This window comes from Crocodylus siamensis, chromosome 1, assembly GCF_052110815.1.
Source record: "Crocodylus siamensis isolate JL-2025a chromosome 1, ASM5211081v1, whole genome shotgun sequence".
NCBI lineage: Eukaryota > Metazoa > Chordata > Crocodylia > Crocodylidae > Crocodylus > Crocodylus siamensis.
The window spans coordinates 382,048,758-382,063,735 of record NC_143395.1 but is presented as its reverse complement, the minus strand read 5'-3'; the positions used below and the strand labels follow the sequence as shown (position 1 = coordinate 382,063,735).

At 40.6% G+C, this 14,978-nt stretch overlaps 1 protein-coding gene across 1 annotated transcript in view; it reads right to left on the bottom strand.

Annotated features, from left to right (window-relative positions):
- The window catches only part of ATP8A2 (ATPase phospholipid transporting 8A2), a 546,329-nt gene that overhangs the window by 442,815 nt on the left and 88,536 nt on the right, over positions 1–14,978 (bottom strand). Inside the window, exons 11-16 of the mRNA XM_090028654.1 lie at positions 14,280–14,445; positions 10,665–10,792; positions 8,620–8,697; positions 5,520–5,608; positions 4,417–4,461; positions 696–771 (exon numbers count right to left, since the gene is read on the bottom strand). Of these exons, the coding sequence (XP_089884780.1) occupies positions 696–771; positions 4,417–4,461; positions 5,520–5,608; positions 8,620–8,697; positions 10,665–10,792; positions 14,280–14,445 (582 nt within the window). The remainder of the gene's footprint in view (positions 1–695; positions 772–4,416; positions 4,462–5,519; positions 5,609–8,619; positions 8,698–10,664; positions 10,793–14,279; positions 14,446–14,978) is intronic.

The window sequence follows — 14,978 nt, the reverse complement described above, 5'->3', positions numbered from 1 at the left end:
GGAGAGGGTGTGTGCGAGTGTGTGTGCACATGCGTGCCTTCAGGCACCAGGGCAGAGTGTGCATGTGTTCAAAGGGTGAGTCCCATGTGCACACCCCACCATACACATGCACCCACACTGCCCCTCACATTGCTATACACAAACCCCTGCCACCCTCCCCCATACCCACAGTCCTATATCCCACCCCCCACAATATACTTCATTTTAAACTATTGTGCAGTCACCTCTGTGTACACTACCCAAATGCATGTAAATCAGAACAAAAATATTTTTTTGATATCAAATTAATGAATGTTGTAGATGTTCTATTTTTAGAACATAATTTGTTATTTTTCTGGTTCAAAGATGGCAAAACCGCTTGCTGAAAGGAGTATTTCCAGGGGTAAAAGGAGGGACTTTTGGTGACAAAGGTCAGGGGTTAGGGGGTGGGACTTGAAATTACAAGACGGCAACCAGGGGACAGGGCATCTGTCAAGGGACAGGGCTACCCATGCGGCCCCTGACAGCTTGCCAAAAATTTGGTAAGAGGCCCTCCGCCCAAAATAATTGCCCGCCCCTGCACTAAAGCATGACATATCACACACATGCACATGCGATGATCTTCTAACAACCCTCCAAACCAAGGGGAACAGACAGACCAAACTAGCGTGTGTCTTTTTGAGATACAAATTTGATATTCTAGGAATTAGACTTACATGCTCATTTTCAATATTTTGCAACAGCCTTGGGTCATCAAATTCACATGATTCACTGGTGGAAGGAGGTAGCTGGCTATGGAGCAAGAGAAGGAATAAATATTTAAAAACACAACAGCAACATATTCATTATTAATATAATCTTGTCAGGAAGTATTAGAGGGACAGCATCACACCTTCAAGAGTAAATTACACCTTCAGGAGTAAATTGGGTGCTTATCTTGCTGGGATCCTATGACCCCAGCTGACTTTCTGCCCTTCAGGCGGGGGGCTGGACTCGATCTTCCGAGGTCTCTTCCTGTCCTAATGTCTATGAAATCAGCTGGAAAAAGGGGGTAGGTGGGAAAAACATCACACCTGCTTGAAAAATTTAACTAGTATTATTAGAAGGACCGCTCAAAATTAGGAATTAAAGCAAGTAATAGGGGGACGGTATTTTTGTCTTTAAATTTTCAATTTACTTTTTCTCTTTTACAGAATTTTGTGCATTATCATTTTCACTACTCTTGCTGTATATTTGGTAGCCTCTGTTTTACCAGATCTTTGATAAAACTTTGAAATGCTGGGTTAGCAAAAAAGAAAAATGTAGTTGTGGAACCACAAAAATTGCTGAGACCCCTTGGGAATAGGTGGAGTACTAAAAGCTTAAAAGTGGTGACTTAGAAAAGCAAGATAAACCTGGAGCTGGTCTCTCTCAGGTCTTAGCTCTTCTACACATTTTTCTTTCTTACTAACTTCCTTCTCTGCCTCTCTTATGGGATCTAGCATACAGAGACATTTTCCAGGACTTTTGTCATCCAGGCTTGTGATGTAATTATACTATGTGAGTATAGCACTGCTCAGCACACCTTCAGCAAATAACCACAAAAGTGCTTTACCCTTGCACGGAACTGTACAGTTGGGGGGGGTGCTGTCCTGATGGAACACAATTTTTCATCTCCCTTGCTATAAAGTTACACTGTAACTGTATACTACATTAGCATAAAGAGGGCACACATCAGACAGAGTACAACAGCATGGGAAAGTAGAGAAAAAGGCTGGAGAAAAGTAAGAATACAGAGGGGGGACAAAGAAAGGATGAAAAAAGAAACATGTGCAAGAAGAGCAGCACTGCAGACAGGAAGTGCTGCTTCTCCCTGGATTAAAAACAAGAAAAAAGCAGGGCAAACAGGGAAGCCCAGTTATTTTAACTAAAAAGATAAAAATGTAGGAGAAAAACAGCAGACAAAACCCCACGTGGGTAAAAGCTGCTATCAACTATGTGGTCAGAGTCCATCAGAAGTTTCATTTTTTTTCTCTTCCCCTGGCATTCACCACCACCTTCAGTCTGTTGCCCACTCTCCCTGTCTTGGGTAAAGGGGGACGGGAAGGGCTCTACAGAATTGTATTTCGGCCAAATAGAACCTGCCAAACTACATCTTTCTGGGCAAGAACTTCTCACACTGCTCATCTAGATCTATAATTCACAGCCTCTTCAGCCCTTTCTCTGGCATTTCCTTCCTCCATTGCTTCATTCCAAGTTACAGTGGAAATGACAGTTCAGCCTAAAGCTCCCCGACAGCATTTTGCTACAGGACTACTCTAGAAGCCAGCTCAGATTCTTGCCATCTATTTTTGCTTATTATTTTCTGAATACAAGCACCTGTTCTTTGAAACAAAAGACACCCCAATGGCCCTCTGCCCAGAAGGTTCCTGGTTAGATTGCAAGTTAAGTATTTATTATGATTCATACTATATATGTGCCCATCAGAAAGCCTCTGGGTCCATTCAAAACTAAATACTCCATCAGTTTGGAATCTGCATGCCACCTTCAACAGCCAGAAGTGTAAGCTTCCTTTTAAATTAGCAGCACAGAAGGAGAAGCCCCAAGCCTGTCCCCTATTCTGAAGGTAAATTAAGACTTTATATGTCATGCTTTGAAAGACAATATCAGAAGAACGCAATGCAGAAGATTATGCAGAATGCAGATGAATGCATTCACACAAGTGCTGATATTCATTTCCCTGGGGACAAAAAGCAGTGGCACAACTTGTGATGCTGCTACTTGTCCCCAGGGAACATCTGTGTCACACGCCTTCTGGTGCACAGCAAGTTACCTCAGTGGGGTAGGGGACTGTGTTGGCCCCAGCAGCCTTACCTAGGGTCCTAGGGGGAAGCTACAGTTGCAGCTGCAGTGCTCCTACGCCAGAGAGCCTGGCCAGCAGATGGAGTGTGGCTCTGGCTGGCCAGGCTCTGGTTGTGGGCAGTAAGTACATGCTGCCACCATGTGTTCAACCCCACTCCCCCACCCACACACACAGATTTTTTTGACCCCGGGATCTCTCAGGGTCAAAAAACAACAACAATCACCACCATGCTGCAAGGTAGCAGCGTGGAGAATGCCTGAATGTGTGGTGGATGGTGCCACAGACTGGTCACATACCACACCACCACACTCCAATGGAAAAGAATTCTGGGCTGCATCCAGAGATCTCCATTTCTTTTTTCAGATAATACTTTTTATCCCATTTGCATCTGCTAATTTTAATCCTCACAGCAACAATTCACTGTTTCTGCAGTCATAAAGTCAGCTGCACCCAAGGGCAAATCCAGGGGCTAGAGGATTCAGTGATATAGCTGCACATATCCTTTGGTTTTAAAATTTGGGTGGACCAGGAATCAACCGTCTGGCAGTGGCAGCAGCATTTCTATTCAGGCAGCAAAAGTCAATTGACTGCATGGCTCATTGTAATCTACCCGATTCCTTCTAAACTTCATTCCACAGGTGTTCAAGTGACTCAAGACCATTAAAAAATAAATAAATAAATAAATAAATGAGAGAGAGAGAGAGCGCATCATTAGGTTGCACTAATCAAGCTATCCTTTCTTCTGCAATTCCACTGTCTGCTAGCTGTTCCTGGTAATCTAGTTCCTTTTCACAGCTCTGCAGACTGGTTCTCATTATAGCTAAAAACATTAACTCAGATGTATAAATGTTAACTAAGGTGAATATTAACTCAGGTGTAGAAATAACTTTCAGCAAAGCATTGGACACACTGCCAAGACGCTCAAAAAGACTAGACTGTTTTATGCATCTGAAAAAGAGATAGATTTTATTCTAATAATTATGGGGCTATTGAACCAACATATTTGGATTATTTTGCCTTGTTTGTTGTATTTCTACACACAATATATGATAACAAATGAATGCACATTCTGATACAGTTATTTTGTTTTGGCTTCAATCTTAAACCGAATAGATCTAGATCCCTAGCATATTAGTAAAACCTCTAGCTTCTTTTTAACTGAGAGAAAAAAAATGTACTATTATGTGATGCTGTATCACACCAACTGCACCCCCGCTTTTCAAATTCTAAATCCAGCCATGACTGTACCACAAAAGGAAGCTTCACCCCAGATGTAGCTATCTATTGATAAACACAATGGGAGTTGCACTGGATTAGAGCACACCCAAGTAAATCTGTCCCCACCCAACTTCTTCCCAGGTTAGTGCCTCCCATTCTGGGGCTGCACCAACAGACTGTGAACCCTCACGCAAAAGCGTGAGAGTTACATTACTTAACACTAAACCCAGGGGGCACATTGCCAGCAAGGGCTTATAATCCAAGGGTAAATTTATTGCTCATCTTCTTCCAATTCTCTTCTAAAATTTGAACACTCTTTCATTGATACACAAAGTTTTCTTCCACATAATCGTGAACTAGTCCCAGTCAATGTTTACCTGAAGTCTTCTGATGAACGTTCTCTTTCCAACTCTGGAAAGTGACTAAAAGAAGGAAAAACATAAGATTACTGGATACTTCAAATCAAAGAGTCCATGGCAAAATAGCACTGCGTGTTCAAAAGATCAGGTCTTCAAACATACTCTGGAACCACAGATTTGACTACCTGTAGGTTAAAACCAACCTTCCAAAGAAGGTTATTTAACTTATCATGTGATGTACAGTGAGAGTTATCTTGGATGCAACCTTAAATGCTAAGATAATGCCTTCCCAAACATACACTAATAAATATGTATGTACATGTGCACTGTAAATGGCAGACAGGCAACTGATTTTAAATGGGACACTTCATTCCATGAGCAGGGAGATTCCCCAAGATTCCATTTCTAATTCTGCACATACCAGCCAAAATTACTATCCTACTCCTGCTTTATAAAGCAGCAAACCATGTACAACAGCATAGCCACAGAAGATTCCAAGCTGGCAATTATATAGAGTCTTTCAGAATCTTAACTGATTTGCTGCTTTATCATAGATGATCTACATGGTTTCTTTAAGCTGCGAATAAAAACCAGTAACTTAGTGCAAAAATGAAGAGTGGCTGGCTTCTAGGAGTGTTTAAGGAATTCAAAAGAGTGAAGTCGTATTTGGTCTTCAGGTATGAGTTACTGGCCAAATTCTGTTTTAGAAGAAATCAACCTAAATATATTATTGACTTCAGTCATATTGAATTAATACAACATTTGTTTTTCCTCCTCCAATGACATTCAGCAGACTTAGTTGTATGGAAGAACTAAAGGTCATTTAACACCACTGTTGTTTTAACCACGACCACCATTATCCTATTACAAAGGAAGCACAAGACATCCCATTAAAACAAAATGTTTCTCTATCACATTTATAATGGTCCCCATTTTTGCATTTTATTATTGTATAATTCAGAAGAAATCAATATATTTTTATTAGAAACTGCTCTGTGACCATAAAAGTTCAAAACAACTGAAAAAAGGAAATTTAAATTTTTACACAGAACAGAAAACAGAAGTGTAGTTTTAATGAATAAAAATGATTAAGCTCTATAGTCGATAAAAATAGTACCTACCCATATGTCACTCCAGCAATACTACATTTCTTAAAGTTCATAATATTGCATGTTAGAGTGCCTGTTTTATCAGAAAACAGGTATTTTACCTAGAAGAGAAAAGAAAATGATAAGAAATCAATTAGATTAATTTGCACAGACATACAGAAATCAAAACAAGAGAAAGACACAAATAAGTTTAAAGAGAAAAAAAAATATGCACACTTAAGAAATACTGTGATACAGGCTGGTGCAACTTGCTGCTCGGTTCATCTTATAAAAGTATAGGTAAATTCCTAGGAAAAAATATTTAATATACAAGTTAACATTGGTAATTTAGAACTGTGTCAATTCATATCCAGCTGAAGATACCAAGCTAAATATTAAAAAAGAAGCCTGGAAATATTTAAAGAGCCAAGGAGATGAGTACAAACAAGATGTACTATGAACTGCAAACCAATCCATGATTTACAAGCTAAAGACCAGCTCTCAACATTCCTGCTCCAAAACAGAGACCACAACATCCCACCACTCATCCTCTACATACAGGTCAAAAGATATTACCACTTTCCTGCTGGTCACACTGTCTGCTTGTAGATGTTAAAAAAACCCCAAAACAACAACAACAAAAAACCAACCCCTCCCCTTGGCACTTTATTTTAAATTCCACATGCTCCCACATTGAGCCCAGCACATGCCCAGAAGAGGTAGCTTGTTAGATAGACCCGGCTCACCCAACATCTCTATAGATCAGACACTTTACTAGGGCTTTTATGGCACTTCTATTTAATAGCCAATGTTTTCATCTAAAGCTGAGTCAATCAAAGAGTTCCACTGAAGCACCTGATCTATACAAATGCTGCAGAACCAGGTCAAGTAATGTGCTTCTTCTTCTGGTAAAGCGCAGTTGGGTGGGGGGTGGTTGGGGTTGGGGTTTTTTTGTAGCATCTGCAAACAGCCCTTAATTATGAAAGGAAGATTTCATTGTGACCACATGTTACTAGAAATACAGAATGAAGATCCCTCTGTACTCAAAGAACCTGCTAGAAGGGCATCATCTATCCCCAGACAAACCAGAGATTCTTTTCTATACCTTTCCTGTGGATCTTAAATTCCTCATACTCAACAGAAGCTGCAAAAGGAGGGCCAGGGGAAGGGGCAATGCATTCATACAACTGAGGACTATGTTGTTGTGCTTACAAGGTAAAATGTCTGTTTCTTTTATGTACTGTTGGCACTGGAATCTTAACAATATTGAGATTTGAAATATTTCCCAGTTTAATTTGTATTTCCCCATTAATATGGTTTTAAGTAAAATCTATTCTCAGCTTTAACTCTGACAGAAAATAGATTTTTTTTGTATGTTTAGGCTTGGGGGGGGGCATTGTATTAGGATTTCCCTAGGTTTATTTAAAAATAAATGTACCAGTCTTCTTATATACAACTTTGTGAGCTTCAAAAAGAGACCTCTAGAACAGCAGGCAACTGTCAATCCTCTGGATCATGGTGTACAAATAACAGGTCTAGTCAGGTGCCTGATGAATCCGCCTGTAAAGTCCTGCAACCATCACTCCAAGACCTTTGATACATATACCTAGGTAAGAGTATGGAGTTGTGGAGGCTAAGATGCACCATGCTCCCTTTAGACCACTGAGACAGAATCCAAAAGCCAGACCAAATCCAGACAACCCACGACTGTAGCTTCTCCCAGAGAGCAACAGATAAGAACTGGTGCTGACTGACTAACACCTTAGCAAGGTCGCATTTCTGTCAGGGTGATGCCCCTTAGCATTTCTACATCCAAAGAGTACCCAGAAGCCAGCAGAATATACTTGCGCTAATAAAACAACACCTTTTATTTTATTTTTACACAGAAGTGAAACTACGTACATCATGAAGACAGACAGGTGGGTGAGAATTATTGGGTAATTCATTTAAAAAAAGATGTTTTACAAAAATTTCTCAAATCAGCCCGAGTTCTAGAAGCAAAACTTGTAACTTGAACTTTCCCTTTTTCTTCCATTGCCCAAGTGACAGGCAAAACAGCTCAAGCATTAACACTGACTTCATCTAATTCAGGAATGAGGTTACAGATTCACCAGATTTCTACCTTCCTTCCTGCAGAATTCAATGCACAGCATTTGTGCTGCACATTACAAAGGAGTGAAAGATGCAGCTAAGACTTCATGAACCATTTGGAGGTCCAATATGCACTACTAGCATTAAAGCGTTTAGAACACCATTTTGAGGACAAGATAAAATCATGTATCCAAAGATGTAACTGGCCAGAACTGCAATTGGAACAGTACTCCCTCTATACCTTTGCAGGGCTCTGGCTTCAGAAATAGGCAGCATGCAGAAGCAGCAGATGAAGTTCATTACTACCAAGGGGAAATGTCACCTCTTTGTCTGCCACACATGTTCATACTAAACAGGCAAAATATCCTGTTTTGGAGGCCAAAAAAAAAAAAAGGGTGACATCTCTCCCCAGAAGTAGCTAACTCCAGCTGCTTCTCCTGCCACACTGCATACTACCATTCAGCAGTATTCCATTTCCCAGACTGCCCTTCACTCACTGACACACTTCTGCACTACTGCTGCCAGAAGGTGTAGAGAAGGGTAAGGTATGGTCTGCCCATCCTTACACTACTGAATACATCTCTTGCCCTGGATCAAAAGTCATATGGAAATGTATGCTGTACTTAAACCTCAGGTTAATCAGGCTTGAAGCAGGAATTATCGAGTCAAATTCTACAGGCTACGTTACGAGAAAGTCAAACCAATGAATTATTATGGTTAGCATCATGGAAAAAGAAATGTATATCCAAGGGCATAATCTAATTCTGTCTGGGAAGTCTGTCTGCCTAGTAGTTCAAGTACTAGAGTGGCCACAAGTCTGGGCTCAATTTCTGAATTAGTCAGGCTTCCTGAGTGACCTTGAACAAGTCACTTAATTTCTATACCATATTTCTTTTTAAAATAAAGCACCCCTACCTTGGGATCAGATACTACGTTGAAGTGGCCCCGTAACCATCCTAATACAAGAGCTCCCTCTGTAAAGTAACCTTTGGGGGTTTCTCCTAACTATGTAAAAAATTGGTATTCAAAAAGTTTCTCTCACCTGGCCGAGCTCTTCATTGAGGTTTGAAGTTCTGGCCATTGCAGGTGTATCTGTTTCTGTATAAAACATATCTATATCCTGAAAAAAAAAGAGAGAAACAGACTGAATCTATGTAACTTGATCAAAAAATTACTGAATAAGGTGCTGAAGTTATGTAGTCTCATCTCCAGCAACATTCAGATCCCAGGTTGCTTTTGCTGCCAGCTTCCAATTCCATTAATGGGAGTTGAGCTACAAAGAAAAACACAGAATAGTCTTCCTGCAGAACAGTAGGTTTTGCTTCTCAAATGTATCTAGGTTAAACATGGAAATGACACCTACTTGTTAAAAATAATTTGCTACATGTTCAGCCCAAAGCCGAAAAAGTTACCTTAAAACACAAAAGGGGACTCTTAAAAAATATACTGCAACATTCAAATCTTAAAAGAAAAAAAAGAAACATAGTTCAGCAATGCAACAGATTCTGTTTGTATTGCTGTACTTAGTTACAAAAATAGTTGCTTCATGGACTAGTAATCCAATAAACCATCTATCAGATTAATCATATCAGAAATCAGTGCAAGTTACTTAACAGTCTTATAGGCAAAACATACAAAAAAAACTCAGCCAGATTTTTTAACTGGGATTACCACAGTCATATGGAAGTCCTGCAATAATATGCCCAGGCATAAAGTAGACATGCTGCATCTTCCCCACATTTACATGCTTCATCCTCAAGGGATATCACAGTGATCATCTTAGCCTAGAAGACTGAATAGGAAGCTGTTGGAAGACTGTCAGTTCTATTCTTTATCTTATCAGACATGTCTCTCTTCAGCAACACATGGCATCCCCAGTCTGCTCTCTGTGGCTCACCAGGTAAAAATAAACATTTGCAAATGAACTGCATCAGCTGTGGCAGGAGCTAAGAGGAGAAATTGGGCAGAGATTCCTAGGACTTGAGGGGCCTGATCCTCTGCAGGAATTCCCAGGGTGAATGGTATCAGGCCTCAGACCCCAAGAGTGCCTGCCTGGGGAGGCTGAAGAAAATGGGCAGCTCCAGGCTGCCCAAACTCTCATGCTAACAGATGTCTGCCTACAAACTATTGCCATTTTTTGCCAGTGCTACAAATGTGGGCATCTGTGGAACAATAAACTGTACAGACATCATGGCTACTTGCAGAAGTTAAAAATAAATAAATAAAAATGATGCCCCCCCACACTTTAGCAGAAGCAGCAGCACATTACTTTGACCTGGCTCTGCAGCACCTGTAAAAACCAGGTGCTTCAGTGGGGCTTTTTGGCACTTTTAGTTAAAGCCAATTCAATCAGCTGTTAGATAATAGTGCCCAAAAAAAGTCCCACTAACATATCTGAGCTATACAGACATTGGGCAAGCTGGGTCCAAGTAATGTGCTACCTCTTCTAATGGGTATATGTGGAAACACAGAATTTAAAGCAACGCGCTGTTTGTTTTTTTTAAAGTCTGCAAGCAGTCCTATTTGCTTTCCCTTTGTACCACTATAATTGTTACAGTGGCACAAATGGGGGATGTCTATTTATACTCAAACATCAGCAGAGAAAAAAAAAAGTGACCTAGCCATATCTTACATTCAGTGCTGCCCACTAAAAAGACGAGAGAACCCTGGAGTTGGAAAAGACCCAACCCTTTTTCACTCTAAAAGAGCTTAAGATGGGCTATAGAAAAACCATTAGTACATCTTATTAACAGCAGTCAAGACTAAGTTTAGAAGGATTTTGTAGCTGGAAAAGATCTAAAGCTATTTTCCCCCATAAGGAAAGCCTAGAACCCCCAGAAGTAAACACCCATCTATGAAACTTCCCACAGGCCAGGGGAAAGAGTTGTATTCACAACCCTGGTAATATAGACTAATGAACGAGCACTGAACAAACCAACTGCTAACTGGCCTTACCAAAAGCAATAATGGGAAAGAGGGAATGAAAGAGGAAGCTTACAAAAATTATTAAAATATATTTGATTATACTAATTGTCACATTCCAAAAACTGGAATTTAGTAACTAACTCTTCTATTCTTGCTACTTACCCAGTTTATAAAAAGAGCCTGAGTAAATTTGACTACTTCCAGCGTCACCAGCAGACTGATGGGAATGAGGTTGTTGTACAAGATTATAAACGTCAGCAGATTGTATCCAAAATTGACTGACAGTGCTTCTGTGGGCCAAAAGGTATAGAACAGAAATCACCAGTAAGCCACATGTTCACATTGTCCAGAATGATAAAGTAGACTAAACATCATTTCAGGCACATGGCTGACTGTTCCCTTTTGAATTATATTAATACCGCACAGGTTTGGCTGTAATATTATTTGTGCGTTACAATGGCCAGAATTGGTATAAGTGTCTTTTTATTATTTAAAATGAAAATGGTATGCATACCCTGTGCAGATAGCATGCTTTTCAAAAAAAGCAAACTAGAGATTATCTACACCAGGGGTACTCATCCTTTTGGTCCTGTAGGACAGAAAAGTGCCGTGGGGCTGATCCATGGGCTAGATCAAGCCTCATGTTTTGGGATCAGACCCTGAGGCTCAACACTGCTCCATCTCTGACCCACATGCCAAGTTTGGGTCCTGGGGGTCTGGCAATGACCCTACATGCTGAGATCGAGCCCTGGAGGCTGGTGCCAATCCTTCCCAGCCCTACAGGATAGGACTGGGTGCCCAAATTCAGTATGTAGGGCCCAGGGTTCCCGCCCAGTTCATAAAATTTAGCAGCATGGGAATGGTGCCACTGCTCCCTCATTGCCAAATTTCCAGACTCATGGAGAGCCCCACAGGATGGATGACATGGTGCTGAGGGCCATGGGATGGGGGTTGAGCACCCCTGATCTAGACTTATTATGTGAGGTTTAAGTTTGTGAGGAACTCTATTTATTCCAACCACATTACTAGAAGGGCAATATACTCTATATTATAGATTTCATAGGAGTTTTCTCTTAGCTGTATAGATTACAGCTAAGAGAAAACTCCTATGAAATCCAAAGGGATTTGATAAAAGTAATGCATGTCACCTATCCCTATTTATCAGCCATAGACATTATTTCTAGTGAGCGATGTTCTGCCTGCCTCAAACAAATTGCTCTTTTTGCTATGTATGTCAATGGACTTAAGAGGGAATTATCCTTGATATTTTCAAAATGTCCCCATTCATAGTTCTCAGAATTGTCTCTCAAACTTTTCACGGTAATGAGAATTAAGAAAAAAAGAACTAAACCCAAATAAAGTTATCCATTGCCAGAATGCTTCCCCCTCCCCACAAAAGTGCTATAGAAATAATTATTATAACTCTTTTTTAAGGAAGCAAAAATATGCAGGAAACGAGAACTGAAGGTAAGGCTGCTGATATACCAAGACCACTGCCTATCATGCTAACTAATATTTCCTCTGCCTCTCTGCCCTCATCCACTGCTACTTTTTAAATATTTGTTTATATGATCTTTTGGGACAATGAACATCGTTTTGGTTCACTGTTTGTAAAAAACTGAGCACAATGGAAGCTGGGTCTATAAATAGCACTGCTGTGGGCTACAGTAACACAAACAACTAGCACCCACTCAATAACAAAGATCCTGTTGAGAGAAAAATGAGGAGGAAGGAGGAGCCAGGTATGAATGCTTCTCGGTTTCCTGAAAGATGGAATCCAAAATTAGTTCCACCTAAATGGTTTAAACATCTCTTTATTAGTATTAGGATGAAACAAAAATCTACGTCCAAAGCTGCCCTTTAAAATAAGGGTTGAATCCAACGTTTGAAATCCAAATTAAGCTAAGAATTTTCAGAATTAGCCTGTAAGGAAAACCAAGAAACACGTTTAACTGGAGAAAAAGGCTTTTTCTATCCAGACAGCTGAGAGACTTAGGCACTTGGGTCATAAATTTAGGTTGGAATGTTTGATCCTGGGAAAAGATTAAAAAGCATCTCTCCCTTTTTGATGACAAAATAGGAAAGGCTTTGGACATGTAACACAGGAAATGGCTTTGAAAAGGCATCCCTAGTGCCAAAATTTGAGGATCTAAACCTCAGATATTCTGCCTTATCAATAACTCTACTGATTTTAATGGAATGATTCTAATTTACACCAATGTATCCAAGATCAGAGAGAGGACTCAAACTCTTGAATCCTCTCCACTGCATATTACCTTCCATTTATAACCCTTTTGCCTCTTCATGCAAATGGGAACAGTGATATTTCATATTCTACAAAAGATAATTATTTTTAAAAATCAAGAAAAGTACTTTTTCTTTAAAAAAGAAAAACATTCTTTAGTCAGAGAAACAGTGACTAGGACACCATGAACACGATTGCTTGTTTCATTGAATAGGCTTCAATGAAAGTCTGTCTAAATATATAGTCTTCTAATCAGAGCCATTGCACTCCTAAGGGATGAGATCTTTTTCAGTAAAATTACCATAATTGCAGTTCATCTGAAACAACAAATGGCAGGTCTGCCACTGTCAGGAGTCTTACCACTACCAGAAAAAATATATTTCACACAATGTCAGTGACATGTATTTATGCTTTCACGTCTGTGTCTGCAGATAGCATCAATAACATACCGCCAGCGTCTGACACCATTTTTTAGCTGACTAATATAAATGAAGAGGCAAAAATCTCTCTTCTGCACAATGACTTCTATTCTGTCCTGAAGTACTTTTACAATATCTGTACCTATTTGTTCCCATCTAACCCTGTAAAAATAGCAAAAATTAAGTCAAGCAAAACCCCTGCACCTCTTTACAGGATAAGCAGCAAAATTACCACTCAATATCATGAGCTAGAATGGCCTGGTCCAGCAGATAAAGTCACAACAACATTTGGCACTGTGAACATTAATCTTCAGGATGTCCATGCAAGGAACAGCAGCCTCGCCAAGTTACATATGGGGAAACCAAGACCCAGAGGGACAGATGATGCAGTGAAAGTTTGAAGTCAGTAGAACTCAGCTAACTCACACCAGCAGAGGATGTGGTGCAGAGAGAATAAGTGACTTAAGAATTTAAGTAGACAAAGAGCAGAGAAAGATGAGGCTGATGACACAAACCCTATATACAATGCACTAAACCAATGCCTAAAACATTTTTTTCTGGAACTCCAGTAGGGAGATACCTTGGTAACCACTGACTCCCACCCTTGCGTCTCAAATTCCCCTTCATTCCCTGACAGGGCCGTCCCAGGCGGGGGGGCAATTGGGGCAACTGCCCCAGGCCCCGTGCTCTGGGGGGCACCACAGAGCCAGGCCAGCTTTGTGTCTGGCTGCTCACCCCCACCCTTCAGCCACCACATCCAGACCCCGCACAGGCCGATTTATCCTGGGCCTCACACCCTGCTGAGGTCAGCTGTTTCCTGGCCAACTGCCTAGCAACTTTCACTGGTCTTAGAAGGAATTAATTTGCATCCCTCAACAGCAAATTTCTTGGCGAGTCAGGCTCTAAAATTATACCAGTAGGTTCTATTATCAGATTACACTTATGCTTGGCTTTGCCTTTTTGAAAGTTGGTATTATTTATAACAACATTTACAAGTCTTTATGTACTTATTTGTAAAATGCAAGTGAAGGGCCCACATTGCTGAATCCTTGAACATTACAAGTTTTAAGTGGTGTCACACACACAATAAGCTTCCTGCAATTGAGCTCTCACCATTTGAGCCAAGGTACCAAATGACTTTGCCATGTGCTCTGTTCCACAGTAAGGCACCCACAGAACTCACAAGAGCCATGACCAGAAGGATGCAGAACAAAACCAGGATCTGCATGTTGGTTACTTTCTCCACATTTGATCTCTTCAAAGGTGCTTTGGTTGAGTTCTGAACAAAAGCAGAAACAACTGTGAGAACTGGTTTAGATATGGGAATAACAATAGAAAAAATATGGAAGAACTTGAGATCAGAACCAATTTTCTGTAGTCTTAAACCAACAGACCCAGCCATTATGTTTCTTGACACCTTTTCCTATCCAGTTAAATATCCCCTGTCCCCCCAGTTATGAGGCAAATGTGAACTGTGTGCAGCTATTTCTGTAGGCTCAATTAACTCCCCTGCCTGTCACCCTGCCCTGCAATAGCCAATGCAGGGGAAGACAAGGACATTGGGTCCATCCCTGGTCCCTTTTGTAGCTGTTGGAGAAACAGCAATTCCCACCATCAAGAGAATACAGGGATTGTAACTTTGCTTAGCTCCTGCCAAGGGCCCTATGATGGTTGTGGGAAGTGGTTCCTAAACCTGTCCCTTCCAACCTAGCAAACACAGGAATTCTAGAAGTTATTCAGTAGTAACCATGAAGTCTTTGACTGCCTTAAAATTTAAGAACCACACTCAGACCTGGTGTAACTGGGTTAGAG